Below are 24,567 nucleotides of genomic sequence, written 5' to 3' on the forward strand. Positions count from 1 at the left end.
AATAAGTGGCTTTTATGCATGGTTCGCCATGCACAAATAAGAATAAATTTTTGAGTCAATTAAATATGCAAATTATATAGAACATAAATTAAGAAGGAGGTCTTTAAGAGGATAATACTACCAAAAATCCACAATGAAAAGGACTAAAATATTCAGTAATATAAATGTCAAACTTCTATTTAACCCATGATTGAAGCTAATAGTCTTCATAATTACGTTTTACATAAAGCAGAAAAAGAGGCAAAATCAGTCTACACTGTTAGAAGTTGAAAGAGTAGTTAATTTTTTTGTGGGGGTGTAAGGGTGTCATTAGTAATCAGAAAGGAAACTGGGGGTAGGAGAGCATCTGGTAATGTATTTATTTAATTTTATGTTTCTTGATCTGGATGCTAATTAAATGAGGATGGTTTAAATTGTAAAATTTCATAGGATATACACATTAGATAGATGCTTTTCCGTGTGTATATTATAGTGAGATAAAACATGAGAATGGACACATGCACACATGGTATCTGTTTGTCTAGCTAGCTAGTTACAGTATGTATCCTCCACATATCAAATTGTCAATACTGGTAAACAGGTATGGAAGTAGCACAAGAGGCTAGTGAGAGAAGAGAATGAAGATCAGGATAAACTTTTACTTTTGATTTTAAATTGATTTATATCTATATATTTACATAAGGAGTATGTATTATTTCTATTTTTAAGTGAAAAAAGCCTAGACATATAACATATAACATTCAAGACTTGTGACTTAGATATGTCAAGGTAATTCTGTAGGGCATACTCTACCTGTGAATCTAATATATTGGAAATTTCATGTGCACCAACATTTACTTCATCCAACTGCAAGCAAAACAAGTTTCTGGCAACCTGGACAAAATCTAAAATGGAACACATTTAAGTAAGAACACAGCATTTAACCCTTCTCAATAAATTTTACTTTATTCTATATGAAGTTGCGAATGCTTCCAATTTAACCCACATATATTATCTTAAAATAGTTCTGACTCAAGTGATAGATAAATGTAAGTTCAAAGAAGAACAGACAAATTGGTTTGTACTTACTTCAGTTAACTTTTCTAAAATTAATAATTCAGTTAAGATAATAAAACAAATACATATCATGACATTTAATTTTTCAACTCTTGTATTATGAGTAGAACTTTTTCTGAAACATGACAATATTATGATTTATGGCTTTTCTAGCTGGAAAAATCTGAAGTTTCATAGCAATTATTATTACTGTTATTTTTTTTAATAGCAGCAAATGTTTATGTTAACAGCTGCTCTATGCCGAGCATACTGCTTAGCAATGTCATCCTCCCAACAGTTTTCTGAGGTACTTCCTCTTATCCTGTCCATTTTACAGATAAAAAATTGAGGCTGAGACAGGTTAAATGTCTTAAACTATCCAAGGACACTTGGAAAAAGTAAAAATAACAGTTTATAGGCTTCTTCTGACATGGAGAGTAACCTACTCATCTGTGTATCCTCAAATACTTTCCACTTTGCATATTATATTTTTTCCAAGTATCCTTTTAAATGTTCTCTGATTGTTCCTGTTTTGCAACATACTACTTTTATTTCCTGGTTGCATTACCTTCACTCATCTTTTTAAAGATGTTATGAGAGTTTACCTGAAGTTCTTTTTTTTTTTCTTTGAGGTGAAATCTCACTGTCACCCAGATTCGAGTGCCATGGCAAGATTTCGGCTCACTGCAAACTCAGCTGCCCAGGTTCAAGCGATTCTCCTGCCTCAGCCTCCTTAGTAGTTGAGATTACAGGCATGTGCCACCACACTCAGCTAATTTTTGTATTTTTAGTAGAGACAGTGTTTCACCATACTGGCCAGGATGGTCTCAAACTCCTGACTTCAGGTGATCTGCCAGCCTCGGCCTCCCAAATTGCTGGGATTACAGGCACAAACGACTCCACCTGGCCTCTGACCTAAAGTTCTCTTCTGTGCTTCTTCATTTCTTTTTTCTGTCTGTCTGATAGTTTTGGGTTCTATATTTTATGTTGGAGGATTTCTCCAAATCTCTGGTGACTCTTGACTATGAGTTCATATTTAATAATCTGGCACTAAAAAAGCTGGTTGGAAACTTTATGTGTGTAACTTGCTTTGTCAACTGGCAGCTTTTACTACAGGGCAATCTGATGGCCAGCTGACATTTTTGTTCAGCTTCTTCAGAGAGAATACTATAGCCTTCTGCCTACAGTAATAAACATGGCGGCGAAATTCCCTGAGCAATCTGTGTGTGTATTATGAGTGATGACTCACTATATACTCCACAAACTCCCTTGCTGCTGGCAACTATAGGTCCACAATCTCTGGTTTAATTTCACAAAGGAATACACTTCTTTTCCCCTGGAGATGTAGAGTGGTAATGCCAGACTACTTGAGAAGGGGCAGAGAAAAGCATGCATAATTCTCTTTATTAAGATTTCTAACAATCCTGTTTTAATATCCGGCCTAAAAACTCAGTCTCCAGAAATACCTGACATCTTCAATTCCTAAACCATTTTAGGGTCAAATCAACTTGTTCCTCATTGTAATTTTCCTCTCTCTTCACACACTTGGGCTTTACTTGTCTTTGCTCACTAATTCATTTATTTTCCCCATCCATTTGCTGTCCTTAGATATTGTGGTTTTAGGTGTATGTGTTTTTCTGTTTCTTGTTTTCATTATTATTTTGGAATGATTTTCAAGAGGAGATGGGATGAAAAATATCTTTTTTTCATCACTTCAGAACCAAAAGGTCAATTTTCTTTTTTCAGCAATACAGAAACTGATACAATGTTATGTCTACTATACAAGAAAATTAAATAGTGATTTAATTTAATAGTGACAAGACAAAAAGTGTTACATTAACATTACTGGTGGTAGAACAAATATATGTGTAAAATATCTCTGAAAAACAATTTACCAATATGTATCAAAAGTCCAAACCATTTGTGAGGATTTGGCTTAAGAAAGAAAAACAGCTACATTCACAATGATGATAAATACATATTTGTAACATCAACTACTGAGAAACCATCAAAACTCACAATAGTAGAAAGGCTTAATATTACAGTACAACAACTAAGTGGTACATTATGGTATCTTTAATAAGAATAGAGTTGACCCCTGAACAACATAGGCTTGAACTGCACAGGTTCACTTATACATGAAGTTTTTTCAAACAAATGAATCAAATATGCAGTATTTGTGGGTTGCAAAAGTCATATATATGGAGGGTCAACTTTTCCTATATGTGGGTTCTGCAGGACTGACTATAAGATTTAGTATGGCTGGATTTGGGTATACGCAGGGGTCCTGGAAACAATTCTCCTCCCATACCAATGGATGACTATAATTACACAGCATCATAAAAATATTTACTATATTAGCTGAAAAGGATTAGACTTAATCTCACAATAGTGAAATCAGAACTTCCATATTTTGTACTGTTCCTTTTGTTATCACTAAAAAAATAAAAAGAATATGACAGAATGATGTTTAGAGCTGAAAGGTCCTAATAACATTCTTCTTTCTGCTGACCCTGCCAGGTCAATAATTCTAGTAATACAACACAATAAACCTAATATTACCTCCAAAAGACACTGTCCCTTTTGAGTCTGCTTGCACTTGCTGTCTCAGGGCTTGGTGTTGTTCCTTTGTGGGCTGAATACCAAGATAATTTAGAGCCTGGAAGATAAAGGACTAATGAATAACAATTTTTCCAATCTCCAAAAAATAAAACTTTTCATTACACACTGTACTGCCCAGTGAGAATAACCAATACCAGAAACAGTGACCAGGATTAAACACCAAAGGGAAGTCTGCTGTTTATGGATTAGGTTCCTATAAAAGATTAGCTTTCTGATTTTACTACTACCTCATTTTTTCCCCAAGACTAGCACTTTGGCTAATACCAAATTGATGAACATTGCCCTAGAACCAAAAATCAAACTGTTTTTTAGTTTATATCATTTGGCAGAAGCAAAATGGCAAAAAAAAAAAAAAATCCTCCTATATCAGATTTATAAATGATACTCTAAAACATGAGTAATATTTGGTTAATATCTTGTCTTTGAGAGCAAAACTAAAGTTGACAGGAATTAGGTTCGACATACAATCTTCTAATTTTTGGCTTGTTAAGGGAAGGCTCACACAAATAGTAAACTAAAAGGCTTCACTTTTCTCTTTCATCAGGCGCCCCTTAAGGGAAAAGCTCTTTCTCATTTTGGTATCCAAAAGTGACTAAAAACTCAGAGACCGTTAATTGTACTCCAATGTCCATTCTCTTCTTGCTCTTTAGTAACTGAATGAACCATAATTTTCAGCCGAAAACACTGCCATGCAGCTAAAAGACATTTCCCAGCCTCATTTACATCTCCAGGCAGCCATGCAACTAACTGTGTACTAGTCAATGAGACCCAAGGGGAAGTGCCACAGAGTTCCCCTAGGAAGTTTCCTTTCAAAAATAGGGGTAAGCACTTCTTGTCCATTCACATTAATAAGGGAGAAAGAAGCAGAAAAAAGATGAAAGGAAGGAAGTAAAGAAAGAGGGACCAAAGGAATTGGAGCAGTATTTTTTGGTTCATGTGGTACCTCAATAAAGATGATGGAATAGAAAGATAATTGAAACATGGGTTCCTGACACTGTGGAAACTTCACGGCAGCCCTGGATTACCTTCTTTCAGGCTTCTTTTTGGTGTGAAAGAAATTTCTAAAGGAAACCACTGTTATTTTGAGTTCACCAGTTATATATAGCAAAATCTAACTTTAATGCACAGGGACTGATTGGATGTCCTATTATTGGATTCTGGCAAGAGCATATATAGTGTCGATCACATCAAAACTAAAATGTAGGCAAAGTTTAGCATTGGTAATTATCCCTTACAAATGTCTTCCTCCTTTGGAATCTTGTTCAATCATTTAGTATTTCATTCATCATATATTTATTCGTTGCTTACTATTTGTCAGCCACTAAACTATGCATAGGTGATAGATAAATGAAATATAGTCTCTCACCCCAAAGAGTTTATGGTCTCTAGTATGAGAACAACTGTTAATAAATAAGTAAAACATGTAATTTAATAGAAGTATGTATGGGTATATTCTGACACAAAGCAACTGGTTAATTTTTAAGTAAGCAATTTGGAAACAATGAAAAAGAATGGAGAAAGAGTATTAGGAAAGATTCTTTCAAAAATGATTCTTAAGCTTAGTCTAGCATCATCTGCTTATCTTGTCTAGCAGTCAAGTATTTGCATTGTATAATACTGCATAAAGATTTTTAGCTTCTGTATGTTTTATTCTCTTCAGTTATAAATGTTTCAAATATACACACAAAAAATGATACAAAGAACACTCATATGCTCACTATCATCAATTACTCATTGATATTTACTTAAAATTTATGTATATATTTTCAATAAATAAAACCACACATTTGGTTAAAAGTTTTTTATATTGTTCCTTAGCAGGAACTACTATCCTATGTATTCTTGCTAGTCCTAATTTAATAATATTTAATATCTACGCAAGTATTCCCTAATAATATGTACTCTTATTTTGCACATTATAAAGTTTTACAACAAGAGCATAATCTAAAAGAGTAACTCTACAAATTATTTTTATTTTTACTTCAATTTTATAATTTTATAATTGCTCAATATTGTTTTTAAAACTAGTTCACTTATTTTAACTGTAAATGGCAATCCATTGAATAAATTTATTATAATTAATTATCCATTCCCTAACAGGCTTTTATACTACGCCAATCTGTTTTTTTTAAATTATAGAACATTACATGTCTCTTTGTATAAATGTGTGAAAATGTCTCTAACATTATATCCCTAGAAAAGGAAATCCTAAGTCATAGGGGATATATTGTCAATTTTATTAGATATTGTTTAATTGTTCTCCAAACTGGCTTCATCAATTTATGCAAACCCAGTAGTGTGTAAGTATTCCTATTTTTCTACATTCTTAACAGCATCTGCTGTTTCTACTCTTTTGTCTCTGTTGTATATGAAATAATATGCTGTTTGTCAATTTGAATTCCCATAGTTACAAGTGCAATTAAACATCATTTACATGTTTATTAGCAATGTTTTTGACTCATAAATTATTTAAAATATATTTTAAATTTTCATACATAGGGTTTTAAGAAGTATTTTTTTTACTGATTTTGAATTTGGTCCCTGTCTTCCAGCTGTGACAACCAAAAATGTCTCTGGACATTGCCAAATATCTCGAGAAGAAAAACTGCCACCATGCCCTTGAGAACCAGTGCTCCAAAGACAATTGCTGTATTAAATATTTTCTCCCATTCTGTGGGTTGTCTCTTTACTCTGATTGTTATAATATTTGATATACAGAAGCTTTTTAATTAGGTTCCATTTATTTATTTTTGTTTTGTTGCATTTGCTTTTGGGGCCTTAGTCCTAAATAATTTGTCTAGGTCAATGTCTAGAAGAAAGTTTTCTAGATTAACTTCTAGAATTTTAATGGTTTCAAGTCTCAGGTTTAAGTCTTTGGTCAATCTTGAGTTGATTTTTATATAAAGGAAGAGATCAGAACATGCAATGTTTGGTTTTCCATTCCTGAGTTACTTCACTTAGAATAATGGTCTCCAGTTCCATCTAGGTTGCTGCAAATGCCATTATTTTGTTCCTTTTTATGGCTGAGTAGGTATATATATGTAGGTATACATATATCACATTTTTTAACCCACTCATTGATTGATAGGAATTTGGCCTTGCTTCATATTTTTGCAATTGCATATTGTGCTGTTATAAATGTGTGTACAGTTATCTTTTTTGCATAATGACTTCTTTTCCTCTGGGTAGATAACCAGTAGTGGGATCACTGGATCAAATGGTAGACAGACTTTTAGTTCTTCAAGAAATCTCCACACTGTTTTCCATAGAAGTTACACTAGTTTACACTCTCACCAACAATATAAAAGTGTTTCCTTTTCACCACAACCTCATCAACATCTATTATTTTTTTGATTATAGCCATTTTTGCAGGAGCGAGGTGGTATTACATTATGGTTTTGATTTGCAGTTCCCTGATAATTAGTGATGTTGAGCATTTTTTCATGTTTCTTGGCCATTTGTATATCTTCTTTTGAGAACTGCCTATTCATGTCCTTAGCCCACTTTTTGATGGGACTGTTTGTTTTGTTCTTGCTGATTTGCTTGAGTTCCTTGTAGATTCTGGGTATTAGTCCTTTGTCAGATGTATAGATCATGAAGATTTTCTCCTACTCTGTGGGTTGTCTGTTCATACAGCTGATTATTTCTTTTGCTGTGCAGAAGCTTTAAGTTTGATTAAGTCTCATCTATTTATATTTGTTTTTGTTGCATTTGCTTTTGGGTTCTTGGTTATGAAGTTTTTGTCTAAGCCAATGTCTAGAAGGGTTTTTCCAATATTATCTTCTAGAATTTTTATGGTTTCAGGTCTTAAATCTAAGTCTTTAACCCATCTTGAGTTGATTTTCGTACAGGGTGAGAGATGAGGATCCAGATTAATTATTTTACATGTGGCTTGGCAATTATCCCAGCACCATTTTTTTGAATAGGGTGTCCTTTCCCCACTTTGTTTTTGTTTGCTTTGTCAAACAAAATAAGTATTTGGCTTAATTTCTGGGTTGTCTATTCTGTACCATTGGTCTACATGCCTGTTTTTACACTAGCACCATTCTGTTTTAGTGACTATGGCCTTATAGCATAGTTTGAAATCTGGTAATATAATGCCTCCAGATTTGTTCTTTTTGCTTAGCCTGTGGGCTCTTTTTTGCTTGTATATGAAATTTAGGTTTATTTTTTCTAGTTCTGTAAAGAATGATGATGGTATTTTGATGGGAATTGCATTTAATTTTTAGATTGCTTTTGGCATATGCTCATTTTCACAATATTGATTATAGCCATCCATGAGCATGGGATGTGTTCCATTTATTTGTATTGTCTATACTTTCCTTCAGCAATGTTTTGTAGTTTTACTTGTAGAGGTCTTTCACCTCCTTGGTTAAGTATATTCCTAAGTATTTTTTTTTTTATTTTTGCAGTTATTGAAAAGGGATTGAGTTCTTGATTTGATTCTCAGCTAAACTGGTAATGAGGAAGTTAAACTGTTGCTGTTTGCTGATGACATGATCATATACCTAGAAAACCCTAAAGACTTATCCAAAAAATCTCCTAGAAGTTGTCAATGCATTCAGCAAAGTTTCAGGGTACAAAATTAATATACACAAATCTATCATTTCTTTCAGCAGTGTTTTGTAGTTCTCATTGTAGAGATTCTTCACCTTGGATAAGTATATTGGTCAGTATTTTGTTTTTTTGAAGCTGTTGTAAAAGGGATTGAGTTCTTGATTTGATTATCTGCTTGGTCACTGTTTGTGTATAACAGTGTGACTGATTTGTGTGCATTTATTTTGTAATCTGAGATTTTACTGAATTTGTTTATCAAATCTAGGAGTCTTTTGGAGGAGTCTTTAAGGTTTTTTAGGATCATATCAATGCAAACAGTGACAGTCTGACTTCCTCTTTTCCAGTTTCCCTTTATTTCTTCTGCTTGCCTGACTGTTCTGGTTAGGACTTCCTGTATTATGTTGAATAAAAGTGGTGAAAATGAAAACCATGTCTCATTACAGTTCTCAGGGGAAATGCCTTCAACTTTTCCCTATTCAGGATGATTCTGGCTGGGAATTTGTCATATACAGCTTTTATTATTTTGAGGTATGTTCCTTCTATGCCTAGTTTGTTGAATGTTTTTTATCACAAGGGGACGAGGATGCTAGATTTTATCAAATGCTTTTTCTGCATCTATTGAAATAATAATATGGTTGTTTTTAATTCCATTTATGTCACGTATCATATTTCTTTGACTTGCATATGTTAAACCACTCCTGTATCCCTTGGAAAAAAACCCACTTGATCATGGTATATTATCTTTTCAATGGTTTGTTAGATTTGGTTAGCTGGTATTTTGTTGAGAATTTTTATTCGTTAGGAATATTGGTCTGTAGTAATCTCTTTTGTTATGTCCTTTCCCGGTTTTGGTGTCAGGGTGATACTGGCTTCATAGAACGAGTTAGGGACGATTCCTTCTTTCTCAATCTTTTAAAATAGTTTAAGTAGGATTGACATCAATTCTTCTTTGAAGGTCTGGTAGAATTCAGCTGTGAATCCATCTGGCCCTGGGCTTTTTCTGTTGGTAATTTTTAAACAACAGATTAAATCTGACTGCTTGTTATTGGTCAGTTCAGGGTTTCTGTTTCTTCTTGATTTAATCTAGGAGGATTGTATGTTTTCCAGAATTTGTCCATTTCTCTAGATTTCCTAGTTTATGTGCATAGAGGTGTTCATAGTAGTCACAGATGATTTTTTGTATTTCTGAAGAGTTGGTTGTAAGGTCTCCAGTTTCATTTCTAATTGAACTTCTCTCTTCTTTTCTTGGTTAATCTAGCTAATGGTCTGTCAATTTTCTTTTTCTTTTCAAAGAACCAGCTTTATGTCTCATCGATCTTTTGTATTATTTTGTTTCAATTTCATTTAGTACTGCTCTAATCTTTGTTATTTCTTTTCTTCTTCTAGCTTTCAGTTTAGTTCGTTCTTATTTCACTAGCTCTTTGAGGTGTGAAATTAGGTTGTCAACTTGTGATCCTTCTGATTTTTTGATACAGGCATTTAGTATAATAAACCTTCCTTTTAGCACTGCGTGTGTTTTATCCCAGAGGTTTTAATAACTTGTGCCACTATTGTCATTCATTTAAAAGAATTTTTAAAATTTCCATCTTGATTTCATTGCTAACCCAAAAATCATTCAGAAGCAGATTGTTTAATTTGCATGTGTATGTATAGTTTTGAGGATTGCTTTTGTAGTTTATTTCTAGTTTCTTCTATTGTGGTCTGAGAATACAGTTAATATGATTTCAATTTTTAAAAATTTAGTGAGACTTACTTGTGACCTATCATATAATTTATCTTAGAGGATGCCCTATGTGCTGATAGGAATGTATATTCTGCAGTTTTTGCAGAATGTTATGTAAATATCTGTTAGGTCCATTTGCTCTGGCATACAGTTGAAGTCTATCGTTTCTTTGTTGACTTTCCATCTCAATAATCTGTCTAATGCTGTCAGTGGAGTGTTGAAGTCCCCTACTATTATTGTGTTGCTGTCTATCACATTTCTTAGGTTTAGTAGTAAATGTTTTATGAATCTGGGAGCTCCAGTGTTATACTCAAGTGTTAGGATTGTAGTGTTTTTTTGTTGGAGTTATCCTTTCATCATTATATAGTAACTTTCTTGTTTTTTTTTTTTTTTTTTTTTACTTTTGTTGTTTAAAGTCTGTTTTATATAAGAATAGCAACTCCTGCTCACTTTTGGTTTCTATTTGTGTGAAATATATTTTTCCACCCCTTGACCTTGAGTTTATATGAATCCTTACATGTTAAATGAGTCTCCTGAAGATAGCAGATATTTGTGATTTTTTAATTAATTCTGCTAATCAGTATGTTTTAAGTGGAGCATTTAGGCCATTTACATTCAATGTTAATATTGAAATGTGAATGACGTGGTTTGGCTGCATCCCCATCCAAATCTCATCTTGAATTGTAGTTGCCATAATCCCCATGTGCCATGGGAGGGTCCTGGTGGAAGGTAATTGCATCATGGGAGTGGTTACCTCCATGTTGTTCTCATGATAATGAGTGAGCTCTCACGAGATCTGATGGCTTTATAAAGGGCTTTTGCTTGGCACTTCTCCTTCCTGCTGGCAAGCGAAGAAGGACGTTTTTGCTTCCCCTTCTGCCAACATTGTAAGTTTCCTGAGGCCTCACCAGCCATGGGGAACTATGAGTCAATTAAATATCTTTCCTTTATAAATTGCCCAGTGTCAGGCAGTTCTTTACAGCAGCATGAGGATGAACTAATACAGTGAGGTACCATTCCAGTCATCATGTTGATACCTCAATACTTTGTTTTCCTCATTATGTTATTATTTTATAGGCCCCATGAGTTTTATGCTTTCAAGAGGTTCTATTCTGGCACATATCAACCGTTTGTTTCAGGATTTACAACTCCTTTTAGCATATCTTTTATAGTTGGTCTGGAAGTGATAAATTCCCTCAGCATTTGCTTGTCCAAAAATGATTTTATTTCTCCTTCATTTATAAAACTTAGTTTAGGAGGATACAAAATTATTGGCTGATGGTTATTCTGTTTAAGGAGGCTACAGCTAGAACCCCAGTCCCTTCTGGCTTTTAAGGTTTCTGTTGAGAAGTCTGCTGGTAGTCTGACAGGTTTCCTTTATAGGTTATCTGGTGCTTTTAACTCACCTCTCTCAGATTCCTTTTATTCACGTGGCCTTTAGTAGCCTGATGACTACGTGTTTTGATAAAGTCCTTTTTATGATGAATCTCCCAGGAGTTCCCTGTGCTTCTTATATTTGTATATCTAAATCTGTAGCAAGACCAGGGAAGTTTTCCTCAATTAAATTTTCTATAAATTTTTTATGTTTTCTTCTCCTCAAGAATACAAGTTATTCTTAGCTTTGGCTGTTTTACATAATTCCATCTTCCTTAGAGACTTTGTTACTATCTTATAATTCTTTTTTTCTTTCTTTTTATCTGATTAATTTGAAAGTCTTGTCTTAGAGCTCTGACATTGTTTCTTCTACTTGTTCCAGACTGTTGTTAAAACTTTTCACTGCACTTTGTAATTTCCTAAATATGTCTTTTATTTCCAGAAGTTGTGATTGGTTTTTCTTTAAAATATCTGTCTTTTGGCCAAGCATGGTGGCTCATACCTATAATCCCAGCACTTTGGGAGGTTGAGGTGGGTGGATCACCTGATGTCAGGAGTTTTAGACCAGCCTGACCAACATGGTGAAACTCTGTCTCTACTCAAAATACAAAAAATTAGCTGGTCATGGTGGCAGGTTCCTGTAATCCCAGCTCCTTGGGAGGCTGAGGTAGGAGACTTGCTTGAACTTGGCAGGCAGAGGTTGCAGTGAGCTGAGATGGTGCCACTGCACTCCAGCCTGGGAGACAGTGAGACATCATCTTAAAAAAAAAAATCTATCTCTTCAGAAAATTTTTCATGCAGATCGTGAATATTTTAAAAATTTCTTTAAGTTGGTTTTCACCTTTCTCTGGTAACTCCTTGAGTAGCTTAATAATCAAACTTTTGAATTCTTTATCTGGTTTTTCAAAGATTTCTTCTTAGTTTGGATCAATTAGCAGAGAGCTAGTATAATCTTTTATATGTGTTACATATCCCTGTTTTATCATATTACCAAAATTACTTTTTAAAATTCCTTCTCATTTGGGTAGACTTTCTAATTATTCTTAAATTTATTTTTTATCTGACTGTGTTTTTTATTTATTTTTCCCCCTTAAGGATTTGACTTCAATGTTTATAGTTTATTGTAGCCTAATTCAGCTATTGGTTCTTTCAAGGGTGAAGGCTTTGTATGAGTTTCATGGTGATAGAGAGTCTTTGTATAATGGCTTTCTTGGATACTGGTTGTAATAGCAATATGCTCAGTGGGTGAGCAAGTTCATTGTTTCCTATGGAGTTGGAATGGCAGAGGTCTCTTAAAGCTTACCTTACTCCCTGGTGGTGTGTACTTATTTATTTTCTCCAGTATTTTACTTATTGGGTTAAACAGTTCAGGCCTCATGTCAGTAAAGGAGGGATCCCTGGGTAGAAAGCAGATGTGGCTAAAACAGATGGTTAAATTATAATACTCAATGTTAGGCAGAGGTCCCAGTCTTGGTAGAGGTTGTTAGGGGAGTTCTCAGTGAAATGCACTTATTGGGGAAAGGATGGGATCCACCTCAGGTCTCTTGCTGTGCAAGCAGGAAAATGATCCACCTCTCAGACCCACTCCTGACTCAGTGTTCCAGTTATTCAGGCCAGTTAGGCATCTCTTTTTATCTGCAGGAATGCAGATGTTCCAAGTAGAGAGGCACAGGAACTCTATCTGTCTGTCATGTAAGTTTGAATCTGGAGGGTGCTCCTCCTGTGGTGATGCAGTCATCCTGAAGTGCTCCAGAAATTGTCTATAGGTGTACCCACAGTGTGGGTACTTTTTCTATGGGACAAGTCCCAATTTTGTCTGCAGTAGTAGAAGAGGGGGAAAAAGTCCCCACTGAGCCCAGCACTGCAAGTATGCCTCTGCTGAAAGAAACTTTCCATAAGCATAAAAATCTGGGACTCAAGGCCTGCTGCTTAGATTCTTTTGTCTGACAGAGTGTTCTCTTAATGTGGTGCACTCCCCCTTCCCCTATGAGTAGGAGTCTCTGAGAGCCACATTACTGTTAATGCTGCTGCTCTTCTGGGTCTAGCTGCCCAGTAAGGCTTCCACACTCCAGGTTGGTGCTGCAAAATGTCCACAAGGGATCCAGTGATGTGACTTGTCCTCAAGTCTTCCAGCAGTGGGTACTAGCACCTGTGCTGATAAGGACATCAGGGGAGTGACAAAGACTGTAAGATTAAATATTCTGTGTTGGCTTTCTCAAATGCTGATTGTGTAATAGTAACGAACTGGTTACATGGACAGACTCAGGATGTCCCGGCTAGCCAGGGTCATGCAGGCAATGGTAATAGCTGAGGTCATGCATAAGTTTTCTCTTTCCTGGGTGTAGTGTTATTCTACCTGGAGATGCTGTAATGAACTGTCAGTTGGCCTCCAGCCAGAAGGTAGTGCTTGCAAAAGAGTGCCGGCTATGGTAGTAGCAGTGAGATTTATGCTTGCCTTATGATACTCAGGGGACATACTCTGGTTTTGTGGGTGAAAGAAAGGGCCACAGGGTTCCCACAAGTTTCTGTCAAGTTACTAGAGTGAGTCAAGGGGCAAAGCCAGGTGGGAGGTGGGTCAGGAAGTCAGTGCTCTGACTCCACCTGAAGGGCAAGCAGTGGCCCCTGTGGGGTTTGGGAAGTAACATTCTTTGGCCACTGGCAGTAATGTTCTAGGTTAGAACACAGCTGCCTCTGCTGCACAGAAGAGTTCACACAGGGAGAAGGGAGCAGCAGGTGGCAGTAAGCCTCACCTAGCTTCCATGCACTTGGCAATGCAGGTTCCTCACTTGCAGTGTTGGCTAGCAGTAGGTAGCTGAATTCTGGGCAGTCTATGCTGAGAACTCAAACTGCCCCCAGACCATAAGTCTTTCCCATAGAGACAGGAACCCTACGCTTTCAGGCCATACCCTTTCCAGGCCACTTGCAAAGCCAGGGTGCCCAAGCTCCTCTGCTTGAGGCTGCAGCATACTTCTCACTTGTCCCCTGGTTCTGGACAAGGGAGTTCATCCCCATTTGAGATTGTATCATGAATTTCAGTTGTGAGTTTCTCTCAACCTGCAACTGCTGTCTGAATAAGTTGGCAGACTTCCACCAAGTCCCCTGTAATGTAGAATCAGGAATGGCTTCCCTGGGTCCATGTTGGAGGCTGCAAATGCATGCTATGCTCTTCCTCAGTTCCAGTGCTGGATAGGGTTAATGCCTTCCCCTTTGAGCTACACTGTCAGGTCTCCTAGTGGGGGTGTATATCTCTACCCATCTTATACTCTTGGGACTCAGTTATTTGGCTGGCTCATGGTGTAGGCTGTAGCCTGCTGCTCCTTTTAAAGGGTTTTTGGGTTTTATTAAATTTTCCCATTAAGTTCCGACGTTGCTTCTTGGGAAAAGGTTCACAGTGTAAATATCTACATACTATTTTGTCTTTCCAAGCAAGACAGGCATGCTAACACTGCTCCAATCTACCATCTTGGAAAAAAAAACAACAACTTTTTTCTTTTTCATGACTGTTTCAGCTGTTTTGGGTCTTTTGCATTTCCATACAGATGGATGCTTCTTTTGGGTTACCTTATCAATTTCTGAAAAATAACCAGCTGATATTTTGATAAAGACTGCATTAAATCTGTCTATCCACGTGGGGAGTATGGCCATCTTAACAATTAAGCTCACAGATTCATGAGCACAACATGTCTTTCCATTTATTTAGGTCTTTAATTTCTTTCAACAATAGTTTGTAGTTTTACATATATAAAGACTTCTCTTATTGAATTTACTTCAAAATATTTTATTCTTCTAGGTGCTATTGTAAAAGATTGCTCACTGTTCATTGTTAGCGAACACTGTTCACTGTTCATTGTTAGTGATGCTATTGTAAAAGATTATTCACTGCTCATTGTTATAATAAGAAGCAAATACAATAGCTTCTTGTATATGATCTTGTATACTATAAACTTGTTGAACTCATTTTTATGTCTAATAATATTGTGGTAGATTCCTTAGGATTTCTTATATACGAGATCACATCATCTGGGAATAGAGACAGTTTTACTTCTTCCTGAAATCTGGATGCCTTTTATTTCCTTTTCTTATCTAATTATCCTGTCTAGAACCTCCAGCGCAATATAAAATAGAAGTGACAAAGCAGACATCCTTGTCTTATCCCTGATGTTAGGAAGTTTTACTTCTTCTCTAATTATTCTGGATAGAAACTCCAGCACAATATAAAATAGAAGTGGCAAAGCTGTGGAAAAGAACCTGATACAGCTGAAAAGCTGTAACTACTAACGCATTTGTACATGTCTCCTTATATGGTGGCACTAGAATTTCTCTAGTGTATATGCCTAGAAGTAGAATTCTGAGGTTAAACGTGAGCAGGTTCAGTTTTGCCAAATTGCTCTCTAAAGTTACAATACTGTGAGTATCACATGAGAGTGTGCAGCTCTTTCTTTATATCTTTGTTAACAAGTACTCTATGTTTGTCCACTTAATGAGTAGGCAATTGTACCTCACTGCTGCTTTATTTTCATGTTCCCAGAGGGCATTTTTTCATGTATTTAACTGCCATCAGGTTTTTTTTTTTTTTAACTTTTGTAAATAGTCCATTCATTTGTACCAATCATCTACTTTGGGGCTATCTGTATTTTCCTTGGGTTAGCTGGAGTACTTCTCTGGTCTTTTTTTTTTTTTTTTTTTCTTCTTAAAAGGACAATCAGCCGTTGCCGAATTTTGTGTTTCTCTAAATAAAGATATCAGTTCTGGAATACCACCTGAAAATGGCCTGAGGCCATGTTAAAACTGAGCCCTAATATCTAAGTCTGAGTCTTTTCTTGAGCTATACGATGTCAGCACTCACTCACAAGTGCACACAAACTTCTGTTATGAGATTTCTCTCCCTCCTCTCCTCTCTCCCATTTTTCTTTCCTTTCTTCCTTCGTAGCTTGACTATGAATTTTGAAAACTTCTTTATTTTACTCATTGTTTCTATATATAGGTTTAGCATCTCTAATCCAAAAATCCGAAATCCAAAATGCTCCAAAATCCAAAGCTTTCTGAGTGCCGACATGAAACCACCGATTCTCTACACAGGTGGCTGAGATAGTGAAACTTTTGCTTTCTGTTGGTGCAGTGTATACAAACTTGGTTTTATGCATAACATTATTTTAAAACATTGTATGAAATTACCTTCAGGCTATGTTTCTAAAGTGTATATATATAAATATTCCTGATTAGACTTGGGTCCCATTCCCATGATATCTCATTAGGTATATATGCAAATATTCCCAAATCTGAAAATATCAAAAATTTCAAACACTCTGGTTCCCACCATTTTGGATAAGGGAGACTCAATCCTATATTCATGACAGGAGTGGGTTCTGGATTTCCTGGATTATACAATGTTGCCAGAACTAGAAGTTCTGCTCCTAACTATTCAAGGATTACATAGATACTTTTGAAAGTCCACTAAGAACTATGACTCACACCCAGAATAATAGCCATATATGCAAATTTTAATCTAGAATTTATGGGGTTCATAAACTCCAAGTGAAGAACTTATGGCTGTAAGTTATGTCATTTAGTTGTTACTAGGCAAAAAAAAGGAAATCATTTTCCAGATACATATTTGAAATTTTCCATAATGAAGAGTTTAAAAATATACACACACAAACACATATACACACACATCGGTCACTTTCCTATTAAAAATGCCTCGATGGCTTTTTACTGAACTCAGAATAAAATCCAAAGACCTCACCTTGGCCTGCAAAGACACGATCTATCTGCCTGACTTGTGTTGTTAGTACCACTCCTTCCCTTGATCACAGTATGCCAGGAACACATTTCTTTTTTTCTTAAAATAGTCCAGGCTCCATCCTGTCTTAGTACTTTAGCATTAACTGTTCCCTTACAGCTCAGATGTTTTTCCCTAGCACTATAACTCTCACACTTCATGTCTTAGTTTAAATTTCACCTTCTCAGAGAGCTCTTCTACAACTAACAATCTGAAAGAGATAATCTACCAGTCACTCTGTCATCCGGTCTTACTGTCTTATATGTACTCTTGTTATTCATTTGCTTTTTAAATTTTCTATCTCCCCTGCCCATAATGAATTATAAATACCAAGAAATAAGTTTTTGTCTTTTTTACCACCACTTTTAGAGTACCTAAAACACAAAAGTGCCTCAATCAGAGGAAGTAAACAATAAATATTTGTTGAGTAAAAATAAATAACTTTTTAATTTTGGTAATCTAAGATGGCTGAACTGGATTTACTTACAACCTCTTCTGACTTGTCATGAGAGTGAAGGAAAGAAAGCAGTAGGGTAGAATAAAAAAATAACAGAATGTATATATGCCTTCATACTGCATATTTTATGTTTTCATGATTAAAGAAATTCAAACAATCTAGAAAGATGTAAACGATAGCTAAAAGTTTACTAGCAAGCAATAATTACTATTAATATTTTGGTATACAAAGCTTTCAGAATTTTATTGACAAACAAATCTATTTTAAAAAGGCACTCCTACAGAAGGGACAGGATTGAAACAAAAGACATTCCATGTCAATGAACATAGCACTTAAATATACCATGTGTTATTAAATGAAGCTCCTATTGATTGCCATGCATTTTTCAATACCATAAACAATGCCACTGTGAATGGCCTTCCACATACATCTTTGTGCCCCTGTCCAATTATTTACTCAGGAAAATTTCTTAAAGGAGGAGTTATTGCCTGAAAAGCATAGGCAAAATTCAAACTATGAATAGTTTCATATTGTGAAACTATTCAAGAGAGTGATTCTTGTTTTATAAATTTTTAAGTAATCCTCATTTATTTCTAAAAAAAAAAGTAATATTTTAGAATTTATGTGAGAGTCAAAATGTAACTATTTCTGTTAATACAGAAAAGATCCTGGGGTAATCCTGCCAGTAAAATTTTTTAGAAATTACTAGATTATGATAAACAATAACATCCAAATATTTAGGTTGGCTTAGGAAAGAGAGTGCTATCAACATTTATGAAGAAATAGGAATACAAAGAGGTAAGCATAAAGACAAAGGGTGCTAATTCCTTTATTTTTTAAATTATGATTGTGATTTTTTGAGAGACAAGGTCTCACTCCATTGCTGGAGTGCAGTGGTGTGATCATGGCTCACTGCAGCCTCCCTCAGCCTCCCAAGTAGCCGGGACTGCAGGTGTACACCACCACAACTGGCTAATTTTTAAACCATTTTTGGGAGATGGGGTCTTATTTTGCTGCACTGGCTGGTCTCAAACTTCTGGCTTCAAGCATTCCTCTTGTCTTGGCCCCCTAGAGTGCTGAATTTACAGGCATGAGCCACCATGACCAGCCCAAGAATCTGCTAATTCTTGATGGCCTAAAATCTGCAAGCAGGAGGAAAGCATCTAGGGCCTAATACAGGGAGGCAGGAATAAATCACCCAAACAATGCTGGAACCTCATAGTCAACACTTTCAGTAAAATGGTAAACTAAGAAGAAAATCCTACAAACATTACAGAGTATGTCTTCCTTAGGTCTGGTTGGAAGAAAGAATGTTTTCCTGAGAGTGTGTAACTGTAACGATAGGTACAATAGTTTTATAGCCGGAAACACCACAACTTGGCAATTTAGATCCAGTAGTTCCTGATGTCTAATTAACATACATAGATAAATCTTTTCCTGAGGTTTCATATATTAGCTTCAAAATTCTCAAAGATAAAATTCCATTTTCCATGAAATAATTTTGTTTTTTAATTTTTCTAACTTTTTTTTTGAAATGGAGTTTCATTCTTGTCGCCCAAGCTGGAGTGCAATGGCACAATCTCGGCTCCTGCAACCTCCGCTTCCCAGGTTCAAGCAATTCTCTTGCCTCAGCCTCCCAAGCAGCTGGGATTATAGGCACCAGCCACCACACCTGGCTAATTTTTGTATTTTTAGTAGAGACAGGGTTTCACCAGGTTGGCCAGCCTAGTCTCAAACTCCAGACTTGAGGTGATCCGCCCACCTTGGCCTCCCAAAGTGCTGAGAGTAAAAGTGTGAGCCACCATGCCCAGCCGAAAGCATAATTAAAAAAAATTGCAACATGTAAGGGAATAAGATATCATAAGCAAAAGTAAACACACAAACAACAGAATGTGACAGCCAAAGATTGCAGCTATTAAATAGTTAGACACAGAATATGAGTATGTTTAACATATTTAAGTTAAAAAGGTGAATAAAGAATATGAGGAACAAGATATTATAACAATACTAGGTAGACAATAACAAATTAGAAACTGAGTGACTATGTGAAATAGCAGATGGCTGAAGATAGTGAAGCAGAGAAACAATGTGTAGGAGAAAGTTGAAAATACAGCATAGATAGATAAGAAGATGCAAAATATGAAGGTGAGGCTTGAGAGACCTGGAAGATGAATGAGTCTGCCTAATAATTATGTAATTGAACTAGTAACAGAAAATAAAGAGCATTAAAGAGAGGCAATATTAAAAGCGATACTAGCTGAGAATTTTGTAGAACCTAAAAAAGATACAAATCTTCAGATTTACGAAGCCTGAAAAACCCTCAATAGGATAACATAAGAGAAATCAATACCTGGACACACCAAGGTGAAAATACAGAATAGCAATAACAGGTAATATTTTCAAAAGCTGTCATAGTAAAATGACAAATCATTACAAAATAAAGACAGAGTGACAAGAGTTCTCAAAATAGCAACAACAGAAACCAGAAAAAATGAGAATAAGAGCTTCAAAAATCTGAGACACAATAACTGTGATCCTAGAATTATGTGCCCAACAAAATTCTCTTTCAAAAATGGGGGCAAAATATTTTCAGAAAAATAAAAAAATGAGAGTTTTCTATCAACCTATACCAAAAGAACATTTAAAGGGGTTACTTAGAGAAAAGAGAAAATGACCCCCAAAATGTCAGAAATGCAAAATAGACCAATGAATAAAGAATATAGTGAACATGGGCAAATCTAAACTATCATTGACTACAAGAATATTATAATAATAATGTATAATTTGTAAAACTAAACAAAGATAGTAATTCATAATTTTTAAGACTAAAAGATAGGCTGAGATGAAAATATTGGACAATTATAGGTATATAAATTGAACAGGGTAATCAGAATTAAAGTATTGTAGGGCATTGTATGTACAAAAGAATTCTGATTAACTTTAGACTTTTAAGTTTAATATTCATGTTCCAATCTTAAGGAAATCACTAAAAGAATAGCAAGAGAAGACATAATTTTCAAACAAGTTGGAGGTAAAAAGTAAAATGCAAAAGCAATTAATCAAATAATCAAACATAATGAAATCAAAAGAATACAATAAAAAGGGGGAAAAAGAGAAGTGATAAAAAAGGAGAACAAAAAGAAATTTAAAAAATAAGATGGTAGAAATACATCAAACTATACTATAATTAGAATAAATGTAAATTATATGAAGCAATGAGAACACTTGCATAAGACTAGTAGAAATGACTCTTGAGAAAACTGCTTTAGAAAACAATGAACTAATCCAACAATTAGTTTTTCAGCATATACTATGAGCCAAGCCTTTTATTTGGAGCTGTAAACACAGAAGCAAAAATTTTAGCAATACCTCAGGTAAACTGAAAATAAACTCTTTGATCTCACAATATTTAAAATAAGTTAAAATTTTTAAAAAGTACAGAAATGAGAAACTCAAAATGTCTGCTTTTGGGAAGAGGTACACATTAGCAACGTCAAAGGTTCTGATTCTTAAGTTGGGTGGTAAGTAAATGTGTGTTTATTATTCTTTAAATTGTATGTGTATAATATATACATTCTTGTATATGTTTAAAATTCATCATTTAGACATTAGAAAAACTTCAGGACATTTATTCTTGTATATGTTTAATATTTTCATGTAAAGAAATAAAAAATAAAAATAATTTTATAAAAAGAGCAAATAAACTCTATCATAGATGGTAATTTTTAGATTATGTAATAATAAAGTTACACAACGCAATTAACTACAGTGTACATTAATCTAGAGCTAAGCTTAGTAATACATGTTTGTTGAAAGTAAAATTTACTTTAGATGAATACCACATGATGTTAGGTAAGCTCTTAAGTTTTAGAAGTAACACTTTTCATCAAAAAGTAGGCTTCATATGTAAGCAGAGTATATATAAGGGAAAAAAGTAAAATAAAATGTTGGTTCCAATAATTTATTAAATGACTAAGGTCATCTTTTAAACTGAAACAAAAATAAGTTGTTAATTAGACAAATAAATGTCCTGAAGTTTTTCTAATGTCTAAATGATGAATTTTAAAAATTACTTTATTACAATATTAGTCACACATCTTTTAACCTAATACAAAGAACATTTCATTAACTATAATGAGACATTGAGTATGCCATTGCTCACTAAAGTTTTCTTGAAATGTTACAGAAATGGCAAGAGGTAAAAGCAAATATCAGTGAAATGGTATCTGTATCCCAAAGCATCTTCCATAGGTATAAATATACAGATAATGCAGAGGTATGAGATTTCAATTTCAAGCCAAGCAAGAAATTATATCCCAATTTGCTAAGTTTATAATACATATTTTAAGTTTAATATTAAGCTCAAACAAGACATATACCAGTCATAGAAATACTTTGAAGAAACATATCACTACAAATAACTATGCTGGAATAACATCAAAATATCTGTATATTAAATCATTCTCAGAGTATTCATAGAAAAGAGGCAAATGTAAATCCATTTTACAGACAAGGAATTAATAAATAGTTCAGTGTTATGGATCACTTTCTAGTATATCCTTGTTACAAATTTCTCTACTTAACCCAATAAAATATAAAAGACTTCATGACAATGCCACATATATACATACGTCTGAACATAAACATGTTTGCATGTGTATATAAACATGACACTGTCTTGAGAGGTAATTACCTTAATCAAATTCTAACCTCTCTGCCTTCCTTAAAAATTGTACTGAGTAGGCTAATTACTGAATAAATTCATAATTAGTAGACATCCTTTCCTTGTGAAATTTCATTAGAACACCAATTTTCAAGCTGCCACATGTAATGTGTATAGAAGATAAAAAAATATGTATTATTTTAAATACCTGATCACATTGGCTTTACTTATTACTGAATAGGAATATGTTAAAATGTAATGGACAATAAAGTTGAATCCGTCTACAAAATAGCAACCAAAAGAGAACAACCTATTTCAAACTGAAGTGTTACTGATATTATGACATTAATATGTAACTATGCAAAATAAGAAGAGTAGCTTAAGAAACAACTTGGGTGGATAGATGCTAACGTAGATTTTAGGAAAAAAGTTATTTAGAGAAATATAGTTTCAAACTCTGAAACCAAAGAATGCTCTACTAAATAAAATTAACAAGTCTATCTTGATTAAAAGCAGAAAGGTTGAATTTATATCAAATGTTAGTTTCTTTGATGTAAATCTGCCATTTTAATTTTCTAAAAAAATAATTTGTTTAGGCTTAAAGGGGAACCAAAAACCGGAATTCTGATTTAATGGCCAAGCAATTCGTATTTCTCAGAATCAATACACATTTAGATTTTCGTACCTCTAAGAATATTAATCAGATTAAAAATAATATCATGTGCTAGAAAAATTTAAACCAAGTAAAATAACAAAGTCTTCCAGGTAAAGCAGTTAGCTGGATAAATTTCTCCTTATCCAGAGAACTGGTATTAAATCTTGGAAGTTCAGAAATGTATATTAAATCAACATCATTGAATAATTATTCATTTTTAGATATGTAATAGTCATGCTTTTAAAACTCAAACACTCTATTTTTGAAAATGTTACTATTAACTGATTGCAGACAACACATTAGCCAGAAATTACATTTTAGCCACAAACAAACAGAAGCGCACATTACAAAAGATACTCAGGATTTTGAAACTATAAGGGAGACATCTCAAGTATCTAATTAATTGGAAAACTTTATTGAGCACAAACCAGCTATTTAAAAACATTAGTAGGTACTAAAGGGTCTGTGTCTGTGGTGAAAACACTTATAATTTCACTGATAAAACAAGATATAGAAAAGATTACAGGGCACCAAAATGTGAAGGTAAGTGCTACTAATGTGCAAAAGAAGGCAATATTGGTCCGAACTATAATAGCAAAGTCTCAGTGAAGGAGATGGAATTGAATGACAAAGTCCAGGACATGCTGCCTCAAAGTATGGCACTTTAGTGTATGAGAAACAGCAGAAGAGGCCAGTAATCCCAGCACTTTGGGAGGCCAAGGCAGGCAGATCACGAGGTAAGGAGTTCAAGATCAGCCTGACCAACGTGGTGAAACCCCATCTCTACCAAAAATATAAAAATTAGTCCGGCATGGTGGCGTGTGTCTGTAATCCCTGCTACTCAGAAGGCTGAGGTAAGAGAATGGCTTGAATCTGGGAGGCAGAGATCGCAGTGAGCCGAGATTGCACCATTGCACTCCATCCTGGGCAACAGATGGTGACTCAGTCTCAAAAAAAAAAAAATAAAAGAAGCAGGAAGGTCATTCTTACCTTACGTCACCTTTTCTCCCCTGAAGTGGGCCATAAAACCCAGCTGATCCTCCCCTAAAAGTAAACTAAAAGACCCTCATTCCAGAGAGGTCTTCCCCATATCCCAAGGAAAGGAAGTATCCTCAACTCTGAAGACACAGAGATGTTAAGAATCTGAACAAACAGGCCTTGGTATGCTCCCCACAGTTTATTACCATTAGATTATATCCTTTTGTGTTCCAATTATACTTCTGTATGACTGCCTATAAAAATGCAGTTTTCCCAGTTTCTTTGGGTTTTCATTTCTGAAGGCTCTCATGTCATGCAAAACATACATTAAATAAATCTGCATGCTACTTTCTTGTTAATCTTTCTTCTGTTATAGGTGTCTTAGCCATGAATCTACCAATGAGTGAGAAATCTTTTCTACCCTCTGTAAGTTAGAATTTAGATAAGATTCAAACTGGCAATGAGAAAGGACTATCATAGGACCAAGCAAAGATACGGATACGGGAGTAAACAGATTCTGTGCTTTATTTTAGCTACGCACATTTATACTCTTCCTAAAATGTAACAACGCTTTATCCTCAAAAACTTGACAGGAAGGTAGAGGTTGTGGACATTTTAGCAGTATATTCATTTCACATAAAAAAAAATGTGGCACTTTTTTCCTTTCAGATCCCTGGTTATCTGGTAAGAAATACTTTCGAGTGCACTTCTGCCTTTAATT

General features: G+C 34.7%; 1 protein-coding gene across 5 annotated transcripts in view; it reads right to left on the reverse strand.

Annotated features, from left to right (window-relative positions):
- Positions 1-24,567, reverse strand: part of STXBP4 (syntaxin binding protein 4) — a 259,468-nt gene that overhangs the window by 197,171 nt on the left and 37,730 nt on the right. For all 5 annotated transcript variants that reach the window (XR_013535859.1, XM_035301150.3, XM_008997349.5 and 2 more), the window contains exons 9-10: positions 3,598-3,694; positions 793-884 (exon numbers count right to left, since the gene is read on the reverse strand). Coding sequence is in view for 4 of the 5 variants with exons in the window: in XM_035301150.3 (XP_035157041.3) it covers positions 793-884; positions 3,598-3,694 (189 nt within the window). In the remaining variant the exon portion in view is untranslated. The remainder of the gene's footprint in view (positions 1-792; positions 885-3,597; positions 3,695-24,567) is intronic.

This window comes from Callithrix jacchus, chromosome 5 (assembly GCF_049354715.1).
Source record: "Callithrix jacchus isolate 240 chromosome 5, calJac240_pri, whole genome shotgun sequence".
Taxonomy (NCBI): Eukaryota; Metazoa; Chordata; class Mammalia; order Primates; family Cebidae; genus Callithrix; species Callithrix jacchus.